Here is a 15126-nt window from a genome sequence, read left to right as displayed (position 1 = left end):
ATCTGTCATCTGTCATGCAGGACGTAGGGTACCTTTCTCCTGATAGCTAGTATTTGTGGATTTGATGAAAATAGAGCTCTCAGGATTAATATAAGAAACCAAATATAGTGCTCAATATGAAGAGCATCATTAAGGTCTGAAGCACAAAACAGCCTAAACAAATTGTCACTAAAATCCCTTCTTAAAGATCTGTACAGAGGTGGGTGGTACACATGACAAAATGCAAGCACTGAACTAATGATAAGAGGGCAAGAAAAGCAATAAAGGGAGAAAAGGATGACCAATAAGAAAGGAATTGAAGGGTAAAAGGTGAAAAGTCTTTAAATAGGCTCTGCAAGTGACTGAGAAGTAAAAATAAAGATAAGGGGGTAAAGGGGTAGGTGGCGGAGCAGTTCATCAGGTAAAGATTAAGGTAGCCAAACAAGATGGACTACCTCTAAACACAGCAGGGGCCCCTAAAGACTGGAAGGTGGTGAAAGGGCTTAGCAGAGCCACAATAAAGGAAAATGAAAAGCCCAGAGCTAAGAGGGGAATAGGAAAGGTAAAGCCCTGGGCTGCTCACCAGCTAGTTAAGAACCTCTTTCTAGGGAAAGCTTTCAGGCCTTGACAGCAACTGCAGTTAAGAGCTTACCTTTCAGGGCAAGACCAACAAAAATATTTTCACTGTAGAAAAAAAAATTTTACATCACAAGGCTAGGAGAGATAAACAGCAGCCTTTAGATCCTGAATTCTATCCAATGGTTCCTTCTGCATTGCTCAGAAAAAAGCTATAGGTAACCTGCATCAAACACAGCATAATAAACCGTTCCAGTCCCAAACTAGCACTACTAAAGAAACAGGAAGAGAATTTGGCCAAAAACCTCAAAGTAGGCAATTCAAACCAGAACTTAACACACATCCTGAATGATTTCATCAGAAGAAAAAATCTTCAGGATCTTTCACATATTTAAAATGAATTTTTCATCACTGGCAGAGTAAAAATGTTCCAACTTGTGCTGTGTGGTGGAGCCAGGCTCAGATCTACTTTTGAGTAACAGAATTAAAGTTTCAATACATCTACAGATGTTTTATTCTTGCCATAGTATTACCACTGTTTGCAGTGCACTGGGTAAGTCAGTATGGATTTCGACTCTCCATGTACAACCCATTCAAATAAGTCTAGCACTCCAATTGTTCTAGACTTGGTTTTAAATTCATATTTAATCAAATTATTGAATTCTTATTTATCCAAGACAGGTAATTTTACCCATAAGGGATCTTTCCTGTAGATTTCTCAAGCCATCCTGTAGCATGGACATTACTACCAGTGAAGAATTCCTAAAGAGGAATTTCCCATGAGGTTTCTGAGGTAAAGGAAAAAAAAAACCCACCTTGCAGTCTCCTTCCATTCCATTTCTTGTCCATCAACGGCCAGAAGCTCATCCAGCTCCGTGAAAAGCTGTGGGGGTGCTGGGCTGTCATCTTCCTCTCCCAGAATGAAGCGGACGCGTTCAGCAGCAGGGGAGACTGCAGAGGTGAAAATACTGCGGTTAACAGCCTGAGAGATGACCAGAGATGTGCGGCTCCTCTCCTTCCCCTTCTCCCCAAAGCCATTCAGTTGTTTCTCCAAGCCGTCTTTTCCGTTTGACATCCTACTCATGGACAGTGGGGTGCGAGTGAGGGTCTGTGTATCACCCTCTCTTCCCTTCCTTGCCTCTCACTTACTTCTTAAAACTTCAAGCTGGGAGTAAAGTTCAGGAAAACTTGCCTCTTTCTACAGTCCTTAACTATGTTACAGCAATTTGCAGCCCTTGTAAAAAAAGAGCTATCAAGCTCAAAACCAATATGCTCTATGGTGCGTGCCCAAGGACCTTTAGTACTCTGATCAGCTGAGATCCTCAGCCCCCTTTTTTATATGACGTAAAACCAGTTTCAGCCAAACTGTTTCGGGACTTATTGGGGCAGCATCCCATAGCTGGCTTTCCCCTCCCTGCCAGCCCAGCTCACGCTGTCATTGGCCTGCAAGGCAAGCCATAACCTTCCCAAACCTATTGCTAGAAAACACAGGAATATTTAACAGAAAGTTTGTCCCATCTATACACGAAGAATGTGACTGAATGCATTTAGTCAGGCACCAATGCACTGAAAAAAAAACCAACTGTACCACTAGGAACAGAGTGCCCATTTAGGCAAAAGAAACTATAGCCAACACATGCTCTTCTGGTAGCGCAAGTGAAACTAGTCTATGTCTGTAGTAAAGAAAAATTAGCAAAAGCCCGTTTCCAGGTAAGAAACAGACAACTCGAACAACTGAAAACATGGCTGGATGCATGCGAAGACCAAAGTGCACCTGAAGCATATGCACTGAGAGCTGGAGGACTTCTTGGGGGTCTGCAGCTTTCTTCTTATCATATCACTTAAAAATGCAGGAATGATACTGTGAAATTTTAAGACAGACATCTTTCTGAATGTTTATTAGCATTAGAGTGAAACAGCAGACTATGAACTTTGAACAGCTCTGCTAAAAACTCTTTCTTTTCAAAAGATCAGCTGTCTGTCTGTTGCAATATAATTAATTACACCAGTTGTCCAGTCACCACTGATTCTTCAAGAGTAAACAAAGACTCAGTGTGTAATGTGAAAAATGAACCAGAAAGAAACATACCCTTTCCTGTTTTGTCACATACTTGTGTATGTGTATCTTCTTTTTATACACACATGCATAATAATAAAACCTTTAAAAAAAAAACAAAAAACAACCTTTCATAGTTTTTTCCTTAAATTATTATGCACGAGTTGATGCAAAAGCATTATTTCACCAGTTAGGGTGATGATGCTTTCACAATAAAAAGCCTTTTTTCAATTGGAAGTACACTGACAGTCAATATAACAAACTTGTATTATTTTTGTACTCTGATGTTTTTGTTTCTTTTTTCGCCACTGGTTTTAATGCTGCTAATAACAGTAATACAGCAGTAGGAATAAACTTCACCAAAGGGAATACTTTTCCCCCAAAGCTTGGGAGCCAATTGTAGTTTTTGCTCAAGCTGTTCAGAACGCTCCTGAAATGTGACAGAAGACCAAGCTTACTTCTGAAAGCAATATACATCTAAAAATAAGAAGTTTAACAATCTAAGGTTTGCCCTAAAACACCTACAGGAATTAGAGGCCTGGTTGCAAGCTAGATCCATTTACCACTCTCCATCTCCATCCAGCCTGTGGCCTCATGGGACAGGTGCCAGAGAGGCAGCACAGCCCAACTATAGATTCTTGGAAAGTACACATTAATTGCTTTGGTAATTAGCACTCTTTACACAAGCGCTAGCTCTGACAAACTTTTTTTCTTTTTTCAGATATGTTTCTCAGGACCTATCATGTGCACAATTAGTATTTAATTACTCATCTTGGGTAGAACAGATGCTCTTTGCATAACATTCAAAAATACCTGCAAACACATAACCTTATGCATGAAAATCGTACTTGCAATTATAAAAGCAATTTGGACTAAAAAACTGCATCTAAAACAAATTTGAAATCAACATTACTATAAATAATTAAGATCTTCCTATTCTAAAAACCCAATCAGGCATCACAGTTGAGCTTGTCTTCATACAGCCAGCTCAAATAAACCAGTGGTGCCAGGATTGTGGGCTGAAATCAATGTATATGAGCACCAGAAGGCAGGTCTCAAGCTCTGCACTGTCACATCACCTTGGCTTCTGCAAAACCACTTCTCCACTCAGTGCCTTGGCTTCACACTGCTTCTCTCCTGTTCTACTCAAACCACACATTTCAGGGTAGAGATACCTCACTATGTGTACTAATGGAAAATACCTTCTAAAACAGAGTCCAAAGTTTCAGCTAAGTTATTTAAATACCAGCGTACCAGTGGATTGCTTATAATGCAACAACATTGTTTTTCCCCATTTCTGAAATGCTTCAGACATGAGCATGCACACAGATACGCACACCCTCCACAAAGCTGTCCAAAAGAACATGAAACTGCTAACAACATGGACTTGCATACTTCTGCTACATGTTTTTTCCTTTCCATTAAACGCTTTCCATTTAGCTACAGAACAACCCAAGGAAGCAGCTGCTATTCTCCTGCTGTTCGACGGTTCCACAGGGATGGAAGGGGTGCAGGCAGGTGAAGCCTCCTTTCTTGCTGATGGTGTGCTGCTGGCACAGTACCCAGAAGATACATATTCCATCAACTTTCTATTCGCACTCTCAGTACACTTCTTCAATTCTTCACAGAGCTTAAATATCACAGCCAGAAAAGCCATAAAATAGATTTACATCTTACAGCTTCAAAAAGCAACTTGGAGCACAGCGAGTGGCTGGTGCATTCAGCAGCCAGCAAGAGGAGCTTCTAGAACTGCTAAAGGTTGCTGCCAACAACAAAAATTTTGTTTCACTCATTTTGAAGTGAGTTGTATTACTTGGAAATGTTACTCTGACGTCTAACCCCATAACATGGCAATTCCATTGGACTGTATCCTAAAATGAATTGCAGAAATGCTCTCACTGGTGCATCTCAAGTCTACCCTTCTTTCTTTCCCTCTTTCTTTTGTTTTTCCTAATTTCAGATTAGCTGCTTTTTGCACAAAAGATAAGGTTCAAAATCCAATTACGGAACTTGCTGGGTCACAGGTCTCCTACTGCTTTGCTTTACCACATGGTCTTTATTGCAATTTTGTAGGTTAATGGGCCGTTTATGGGTTGTTTATGTGCTCTTTAGCAAGGAGAACATATTTTCATCCTAATCTCCCCAGTGAACACTGTGTGCTAAGCACCGCGTGGACAGCTGAGTATCAGGCTTAAAGCTGGAGAGCAATTACCCTGGAGAGTGAACCCTGCATACCTCCCCCCTCTTGCCCGACCTTTGAGCACTGGCCTCGCCAGGCCTTGACCATCACCTTCACTTCCACCCACCCAACCCAGCCAGCCTGGGAGCTGCTGAAATCAGCTCCGGTAGCTGCCCAGAGGTCTTTTCAGTGTTCTTTTTATTGCAGTCTCATTCAAGAAACAACTGGAAGATAACAGACAAAAGTATTGGAGAAAACGATAATCCACAGATTCGGATGGTTAGGATATTTTTCCCTGAAGAGGAACTAAGCTGCAGATGAAGATGGCAGAACACTCCAAAGAGACAGTTAAATACAGGTCGTGACATACAATAGTGGCACCTCCTAGCTTCCCCTTTTCCCTTCCCTCATGCTCAGTAAGAAGCAGTCCATGAAGTGGCTTATACAACAAATCACTCACTGAAGAGAATGAACACATCAGCAGTTTCTTAGTTCAGCTCAGGCCAATTACGAGTACAATTTATACCCTCAGGTTCCCAAAGGCAAAATCAATTTCCATCAACACAGGAGAAATCTCAGGGAGAAACACAGAGAGAGACATCCTAGCATGACAGTTCCAAAAAAAGGCCACATGTGCCACTGCTAGCTGTTGTGGGAGCCCTCCCTCACTGCCCAGCTAGGGAACCAGGCACGCTGGCTACCCACAGGGCTCCCTGTTTCTCGTCAAACGACTGGGGGCCTCACAACAGCAGCATGTGTCCTGAAGTCCACTCATGCTCCAGTGCCAGGGGCCTTGCTCACAGTGGGCATAAGACAACTGCTAAGAAGTCAGTTGCAATCCTGCCTCCAAGTGTGAAAGGCCTCCTTTGAACTGGAAAGCACTCATTTGTGAGGAAGTCCAACTGAAATGGTCCTTCTCAAACCAACAATTACTGCTTTCTGCAAGTATTTTTTCCCTTTGTTTTCAACAGCAGTGTCTCTGAATACCATTCTGACCTGCACCTCATCCAACTGCTTCCTCCACTAACCCTGAAGAGCCTATCTAAGACAACTCCATCACTTCGAAGTACAGCAGCAGCTACAAAAACCCCAAGAGACCTGCCATAAATCTCTCCTCAAAGCCTGAAGTAGCGTTATCAAACAGGCTATTTGTAAAACATGCTTTCCAAACACTATTAAAACAGGACATGATTACCCTCATATTAACTCCAGGGCTGCACTCAGTCAGACAGAAGTCAGTTCAGATCAGTCTGAAGTCAGAGCGAGTAGTGGAGTTAATATCTGTGGCAGAAGCTTTTATCAGATTTAAAGTGGTTTTCTTGCTCATTTACCTGACCTTGCTTCCAAAATGAATCAATTAACATTAAACAACTTTAATTCTGCACGTTAATGTCTATACAAGACCTCATGCCACTCAATCTTTTCCCTGAGGATTTATACCTTTGATCAGCTCCCATTCACATTCCTGAGTGCTCTTACATAGACCTGGCCTGGAGTTTAAACGCTTGCACACATTTCAAGAACTGTTAGGGAGTCAACTGCCACTAAGAAAGATGACAAAACCCCCCATGCTTTAGCCAGCATTACTAAAGAGAACAAGACACCAGGCAGTTTTCACAAACTGCATAACACTGACCACCACAGCCACTTGATTTTCTGCTCAAGTACATTAGCAGCTTTCCAGCCCAGCAACTGCCACAGCTCACTCTATGCAGAAGTTTTTCTCCTTTTTGCTCTACTTCCCCAGCACAGTGCTTTCCCTACAAGCTTCCTGCCTAGCAGAGGTAACAAGAAGTGAAACACAAGCACAGAACACTGCACAAAGACAGTTGTAAGCTACTCCTAAAGAATGGAGAATAAAATAAAACGAAAACATGGCTCCCTGAATTCTGGTTCTCCCTTTGCGCACTTCCAGCGGTAACGCAGACTGCAGACACTTACTACCTTCCCTTGACCACCTTTCACAAGAGGGATGTAAACAGAAGCAGCAGTAAAACCTGGACCAACACAATTAAAACCTGACTGATAAGACCAGAATTCGTGTTATCTTGATTCCACAACAACATTTTTGCCTTCCATCTTCCTGGCCTGATTCGTATACGGAAGGTAGCTCCGCTGCACAGGACAGTGTTGAATTCCTAATTCCTCAGGTGCTCTCACAGGTGACAGAATTCTCAGACACCACTGCAGAAGTCAACCCCATTCAGATACGTGGGATCTGCTGCACAGAAATGCCTTCACCTTAAGACACTCCTCAGTGATGACACATTGGTCTTCCTCAGAATGCATCTCTGGGTAATCAACTCCAAACAAACACTGTAAGCCAATGTTAGCAAGTTCTCTTCTTACAGAGAAAAATTATTACTTTTTGACCTTCCACAGAGCTGCCTGGCAATATGGCAGATCAGACTTGCCTGTAGCAAGACCTCAGCAGCCTGTGCAGAGCACTCATCCTGCTCACTACTACAGGCAGCAAAACTGGAGAATGATATTCAAGTTTCTTGATCCATTCTGAAGCAAATGTCCAGCATCCCTTGGGCCAACAAAAAAAGAATAGCACTGACTGCCTCTTGAATAATCCACTTTTGTTGATCTCTTATGCTGCATGATAGCACACGTTCTATTGTAAGCTACTCTGCAGCATGTGGAACACCTTAAGTCTCTGATCTACCAAAGATCATCAGTATTAGTCGAATGCTTACTAATAACATATTCACTCAACTGCCAGAAGAATGGCAGCCTTTACACTATGATTCGCTGAGCACTCAGTTGTCTTCATCTTCAGTGCTGTTGGGTTAACATTCAGAACTTAAGCCTTGGATATTTTCCTGAAACTTTACAAGGAAATACAAAGGCACAGAAAAGACCATTCTTCCAAAAACATCCTAACTCAACTCATTCATAACAAAGACAAGCAGACAAGGTGAGCAATTGGACAAGCGATCCAACATAAAAAGCACTCCATAAAAAAAGAAGAAACACCACTAATTCTGAACACAGTTACAATGGAGAGATTGTTGCATGCCATGCTGCTAATCTAGGAACCTTTCCCAGTATTATTCAATTTCATTATTCCAGAAGCAACTGTTTTCCAAAACTGGTGTTAGCTTTTTTCTGCTGCAATAACAAAAACAACAGCAACACAACACATCAGTAGCATATTCATAATAGAATGCAATATTATCAGCATTTCACAGGTACACGATCAGCAAGGTAAGCCAGGCCAAATACTTATTAAATTAACCACTTCAGTCTTTGCTCACTCAAACTCTCAGAAGGTTCCAGTGATTTTAAGGTGCAGATCAGATGCACGCATACTGTACAGTTCTCCATGTGCACGATGCACTGGTCTAGAAACAGCCCTGCAGTTGCTTAACTGCTCAAGGAAAAAAATATATTATTATTTGCTTGTTATCATTTTCTAGATTCGCCTAGTGCCATTTTTCATTACATGAAAGGCAACGACGCTTCCTTTTAGTGAACAGCCAGCCCATGTGCCTGTACAGGTTACAGGATACAGTAATGGACCATCCTGCTTATATAGTGCTGGAGTTAAAAACCATATATATAGAACAAGCAATTCATTACGAAGCATGGATCACAAAAGTCTATTTTGGCTTGTCCTAGAGGTTAGGCATCTTACTTGAAGCTGGGTAAAACTGCTACAGCAGCACATTCTTAAGAAGCTATTACTGAGCAACAGCCAAAAGAATTTAATAAAGAAAAAGCCACATATAGAGAAAGCCTGGCTTTTTTCCTGAGCTTTGTAATGATTCCCACTGTCATACAGATATGGGATGCTGCCTGGAATCACACTTCCCTTGGACTCAAATAACAGTGAAGTCGCCAGTTAAACAATTTAGCAGCACAGTGGCTGCCATATATAGCAAAGTTCAAAAATTGCTTCCTAATTCTCACTATTTTTCTTTGGCTTTTCTTTGTTTTCCTTTTTAAAACTGTACAACTTTTACAGTCTGTTGTATGTGTTGTTTTAACTCCATGTAGTCCTGCTAAGGTCCCATTCTAGTACCTCAAATATGTCATTAATCACATTAACAATCATATGCAGCTCCCCCAACACTTCCACTGGCATTAATAATAGCACAACTTGCACACAGACCAACTACTCAGTGTAAGCTAGCACATGAGAAAAGTCCTGTTCACTTGTCGAGTAAAAGAAGTAGTGTTTCCTTTCTCAACAAGGTGCAGCCCTCTTCAAAAATATTTTTAAAGCTATTTTGATGAGATGCAGTCCCTTAGCACTGTCATTCCCTTCCAACAGTTGCAGAAGTCCTGTCAAACAATTAATTTTTAAATTTACCATTGGACATTTACCTGCACCCCTTTTGTTAGGTAAGTGATGATGAGGATGCAGTAACCTTTGTAAGGATACAGCCATAACAGCTCCAGATTCTCTTTCTGAATTTAAGCTTCTAAGCAGTGACAAGAAGAAACAGTCACCCTTCCTTTCCCTCTCTGTGCTGTAAAACCAACCCTCCGGCTGCAATAGACAATTTTATGCCTATTAAGCTCTTCTCACAACAGGATTTCATCGTTGTCTGTTTGTCCAGTTCAATCAATCTCGACATCAGCTCTGACCATTTCAGCACTTCCAGAAGCCTTCTTCAGTGAGGCAGAGGAAGAAGGCTAAGTGCAAGCACATGAAAATCTTTGTTTTTTATTCCTACGACTTTTGTGTGTATCAAGCCCCCTCATTTCATGTGTTTTTCAGCAGCGTTTCCAGTTGAAATTGAGTTGATCTCTGTTGCCAGCCAGTATTTCAAAGAGTACTGAATGTCTCTGGCACTTTTTGCTTTCAACTCTCAGTTCTTCCCTCTCTGCATAAATTGTTGCCAAATACTTCATCCACTTCAGGCACAGAGGAAGAAGGACGTTAATATTCCTTACAGCCACTGCGGGAGATCTACTGGTGTATAAGAGAAATTTCCATGCACCAAGAGGGTTTTGCAGGCTGTTCCATATCATAATCTGCCTTGTTTCCAGTGTGGTGTAGCAAGGAGATGCCATTCTTGCTGGCTGTGAAGCTTAAGAGCAGAAGTTACTGCTTAGGGAAAGAGGAGACAAACTAGACTTGATTTTTCCAGTGCTCTGTGCACCAGGCCATTATTTACGTAATAGATATCAACAATTTAGTCCCACCTGACTGATTTCAGTCCTCACAGGTATAAATCACGTGAGTCAGCATTCATCAGTAGGCACAGTTTTGAGCAGTAATTAATAGTGCTCTCTTGCTTGGCTTGAATAGAATCAGAGAATCATTAAGGTTTGAAAATCCTTCAGCCCAGAAGGCCAACATCAAAAGAGAGGTGGCAGCAGAGCAAGGAAGGTGACTGTCCCTCTCCATTCTGCCATTTTGAGGTCCTCGTGGGAAGTTTTTCACAGAGAGGGTGGTGAGGTGCTAGAATCGTCTGCCCAGAGATGTTGCAGACGCCCCATCCCTGGAAATGTTCAACTTGAAGATCATAGAATTAGCTTTGGTCTATCAATCCAGCCTATCTAGATCCCTCTGAAGGGCTTGTCTAAGCTCAAGAACAACACTACCTCCTAATGGTGTCATCTGCTAACTTACTGAGAGTGCATTTGATACCCCTGTCCAGATCATCAATAAAGCTATTAAACAGAGCCAGCCCCAATACTGACCCCTGGAGAACACCACTCATGACTGGATGTCATCTTGATTTAACTCCATTCACCGCCATTCCCTGGGCCTAGCTGTCCAGTTTTCAACCCAGCGAGAGTACATCCAAACCATATACAATCACATGGATCACAGGCACTGCAGCATGTAACTCAGAAAGTGAAGTTACACACAGCAATATATGTTCACCATTTCTTAATTAAAGCCAGTCATCATCAGAGCTGGTAGTTGATGCGGAGGATCATATCTTCCTGCACACAACAGATTACTGCCATTTGTTGGCTGTTCTCACAAATGCAGATCTCTACAGAATAAACATTAAGATGTGTATTCTGTAACCCCCATCCCACATCACTTTGGCACTTAGGAGCCCACCTCATATTGAAAAATCAGCAGGAATGAAGTGCCAGCCTCCTTGGAGATGCTTTGAAAAAGGTTGGGTTTTTTTTGTTTGTTTTTTTTTTTTGTTTTTTTTGTTTGTTTGTTTGTTTGTTTGTTTTTGGTTTTGGGTTTTTTTTTTTAACTTTCCATTACCTTCTGAAAAGCTTAATTCAGTGAGAAACTGTCCTTCTGGCTCTTTAAGGTTAACAGTCACTTACCTAAAAAGCTACAAAGCCAGCATGAGAATTCACAGAATGCTTTCATTGACTTCCAGAGAAGCAGAATTTGGCCTCACAGAATGGTTACAAAACCAGTTATTTTCTTGCTTCAGTGTTGTCTTTCCATGTACTTCCTTGCCACAGCAAAATACGTTAGACAAGGAAGATCCATCTTTCAGACCTGCACTTCGGGCAACTTCCTTTATTCCATCCTTTAAATTCCAAAGAAGCCCATCCTCACCCACCACCCTTGGAAATGTTACAATCATCCTGACAGAACTGTCAGAGTACCATAACCTACACCCCAAAGTGAAGCTTTTGGTCAATAAATCGCTTCCCTGAAGGAATTTTCTTTTTCTCTCAACTGTCCAAACAACTCAGAAGAAGTCTTTTGCAATGCTATTTCAGAAGAAGAAAGACTATTGAGATACACAATAACCACTTTCACTCCTGCCTTTAAAAATTAACAACCGTTAACTTCAGGCTCTGAGAGGCTCCAGGCTGCCAGCAATATACTCCTTCCAACTGGCTTCCCAGAAAGAAACTCTAGATTTAACTTGTTCTTGAAAGCCTGGTAACGTTTTTGCAGTCCTTGCTCTTTGCTGGTTTCCCCTTGAAACAGCAAGTACCATTCAAACTTCTGCCTCCTTTTCAGTCTCGGCTTTCACAGACTTACCCCCTGCTCCTACATCAGCCCTAACCACCCACAGAACATGATTATGCTTGAAGCAAATAGGCTTGTTGCTTCACAACAAGGGCTACACAAAAGTCTTTACCATCAGCTATGCCCTACTGCTCAGCAAAACCCATTCCTCCTTACAAAGCTCCATTACTTGGTAGCTCAAGCACTGGCAAATTTAGTTTGCCTTATTAGCTTAACTGCTGCCTAGGGCTGCACATAGATCTTTTTTTGATCCATTATATATAAGCTTAAAAATGGTGGGTGATCTTTCATTCGTGAGAGGAAGGGAGGTAAAGTGGCAGGGTGTCACACAGCAGGCATTTTAGCAAATGTCAACAGCATAAAACAAACAACAGAAAGAAAGAAAAGTTCAGAAAAAGAAGGAAAGAAAAAAACAAAAAGGCAGTGAAATGTTAACAGACAACAATTTCAGGCTAGCAGTGTATACCATTCCTTAGCTGAAAGTCAGCTGGCCAGATCTTTTTAACCTCAGCATCTACAGCACAGAAGAGGAAAGAGCTATTCTCATCTAACTTCACAGTACAAGGAGAAAAACCGACTTGGGCAAGCTAACAACTTCAGTGAGTTTGTTAAGGACTCACCTACACTGCAAGGTAGTTAGTTAGTAGGTGGTTAGAAATATACTTTAAGCATATTTTTATAATTACATCAATCAAATGAAGGTGTAAAAAAATTTCCTTTTTTTGGGAAATGGAATACAACTAAAATTTATACCAGTAGAATTGTGTCAAAGAAAATTAATAGTTCATAACTAATGTATTTATACAGCAAAACTAAGCATAGGTCAGCTTTCAGTAAATGACTGTACTGTAATCAAGATGAATACTCTCAGGAATAGGACAATGATAAAACTGAGGAAGGAGAAAGCTACTTCAAACAAACCTAACATTTTTCACTGAAAGAGGAGAAACTTGATATCTGGAGAATTTGAAGACAACTAACAGAATTCTAAGCAAGCAAGATGGAAATACACTTCAACTAAAAGAGGCTAGGAAAGCCATAAGGCTGTACAAATACACAGAGTGAGTTGGCAAAGCTTACTATTTGGGAATATCTCAGTCCCATGTAAGCTTAGGTCAAAGCAAACCTAGCAAACATGAAATAAAGATTCAAATAAGGTGAAGAACAAATACGTAAGACAAACAAGGAAAATGAATTATTTAAGAATATTAGCAGCAGGAGCTTGAGAACTGATGGATCAAGTGGACCACCTTGGAGTAATGCAGCCAATTAAGAGGATTAAAGATTTTGCAGAAAAGAAAAACAGCTTTGTGTGAAACTTGATGGAGTAAAGTGAACAGAAATACACTTTTTCAAAGGCCAAAATGTGAGACAGTTTGGATATGAAAAGTGTCTGTAGAAATGGGAAGATGCAGCCCAACTCGCCAGCAGTAAATGACCAAATCCACAGTGCGCACACCGAACAGGACCCCGCCTAACACTCGAGTTATATTAAGTTCTGGAACATCCTGTACAGCATGAAACTGAAAATAATAATCAATCTGTGAAATCACCACAACCTGGTACCCAACTAATCTAGCACACTTTACCACTGGATATCACCTTTGCACCAGAAACAAGTAAATTATTTTATCTGTTTTCCATTTCTTCCTAGATGCCAGGTACTGCCCTTTGGAGGTTTTCTACCACCATTCACCCTCATTATGGTTTCAAAAAGTGAAAAGTGCACAAGGTTAGCCTGCCTTTGTTTTTCTTTCATCACTAAAGTGCAACGAATCTGAGTTGCCACAGCATGTTTGGACCGATACAGACTGGGGCCACTGTAGTTAAAAACAAAAAACTATTACCAGAGTTCTTTGAACTCAAGCACTTTTTTTCCCTCTTCTAAGCTCCTAAATGCAACTGTATCAATTATTGCACTATGTAATTGCCTAACATTTAATGTTTACAGCAACATTTTACAACTAATCTACATGTAGTTCACTAAACGCTTTAGGGTTAATTGGTCTTTTGTCGTGCATTAAGTAGTTTGTTAATTATTAGACAGTTGGGAGGAAAAAACAAGTAGGAGGTCAGTTTAAGGATGGCTTGGACTGAACAGAACAGCTGCTTGTAATTAGCAAAACGCATGGAGGGTAATTTTTGCATAAGCACTGACCTTCCTAATGGTCAACCCCATGGTTAGCCCAAAGTAGGCAAGTCAGGAGTGAATGGCGTTTTTACTTCTTACAGAATCACATCTGCTTTATTCTACCTGTAAGAAGGATCCAGCAGGACTCACTCAGTGATTTCACTGCTTATAACACATGTATGTGAGGCATAAAGGAAACTAGAAGAGAAAGGAGAGAAGATGCAATTCCTTGTACTTGACATGAAGAACCTAACAGAAGCTGTGAGACCAAACAGATGGAGCAAACACCACAAGGAGGATCCAAAGAGATGCTTCCCAGAGAGGTACAGTCTGGCTAGCTCATCTTGTCCATGCACGTTTCTGCACAAGACTATGGTGAGTCATTTTCTCCAAATTTTATTTAGTTTTGTTTGGCTATTAGGGATGGGGAAGAAAATAATGACCAAAGTCCTATGGTTCGTAGTACAATTTGGATCAGGACTTCAGTACAACAACCCTGTTTGACAGGTACGGAGGAAGACATCTTTTAGAGTAAGGTTGAGCATACCCTGCCTGTTCTACAGAAGAAAAAAAAAATCACTCACAATCCTCACATCTGTTCTTTTCAGTGACAATCCTAACTGACAGTCCACCTAAACAGACATACCTTTCATTTATATCCGCCTGTACCACTAGTAAGAAACTGAAAATTACCTAAAAAAAAAATTAAACTTTTCTTCCACAAGTACAGAAAAGTAAACACAGTGCTCCTCTGGAAGCCAAGCTCCTGAGGCCTAGCACAGATCAGAGCACCAAAGCCTACACACAGCAGTGTGAGCTTTGGCCCTTGGGCAGTTTTGAGCGGGCATGGCTCTCACTCTCTCTAATCAACTTGGCTGACCTAATCTTGGTACAAGGCCCAGCTTAAACCAAAGCCATTTTCCACATCAGGCATATACTAAATCACTTTACCACACAGTGAAAGGATATGGAGAGCTAAGACAAACAACATCAAGCACCTAGACTTCCAAATGTCTTGATATGAGCAGACTCAAGCCACATCTCAACACAAAAAAATCACTTTGGAACACACACACACCAAGGAAGAGCCCAAGGACAGCTATCTATTTCCTGCACTGAGCATGGTCAGCCAAGTTGCACTCAAGTAGACCAGAAAAACTTGGGAGAAATATGTTTGTGTTTCTCGGGGGCTGTATTTCACCTTTACTTTTATCTAATAAACAGCATTTTGGACATTATATCACAACTTAAAAACCAACACTGATACTGTAATTACCAAGCTG

General features: G+C 41.1%; 1 protein-coding gene across 1 annotated transcript in view; it reads right to left on the bottom strand.

The window, feature by feature from the left end:
• The window catches only part of SLC4A4 (solute carrier family 4 member 4), a 175649-nt gene that overhangs the window by 90807 nt on the left and 69716 nt on the right, over positions 1 to 15126 (bottom strand). Inside the window, exon 4 of the mRNA XM_065736758.1 lies at positions 1371 to 1506. Coding sequence (XP_065592830.1) covers positions 1371 to 1506 — 136 coding nt within the window. The remainder of the gene's footprint in view (positions 1 to 1370; positions 1507 to 15126) is intronic.

The sequence above is a fragment of the Cyrtonyx montezumae genome, unplaced genomic scaffold, assembly GCF_038088225.1.
Source record: "Cyrtonyx montezumae isolate F1298 unplaced genomic scaffold, pur_monq_1.0 scaffold_2, whole genome shotgun sequence".
Lineage (NCBI taxonomy): Eukaryota > Metazoa > Chordata > Aves > Galliformes > Odontophoridae > Cyrtonyx > Cyrtonyx montezumae.
Note: the sequence above shows the minus strand (reverse complement) of the source record. Positions and strands in the feature narration are given on the sequence as shown.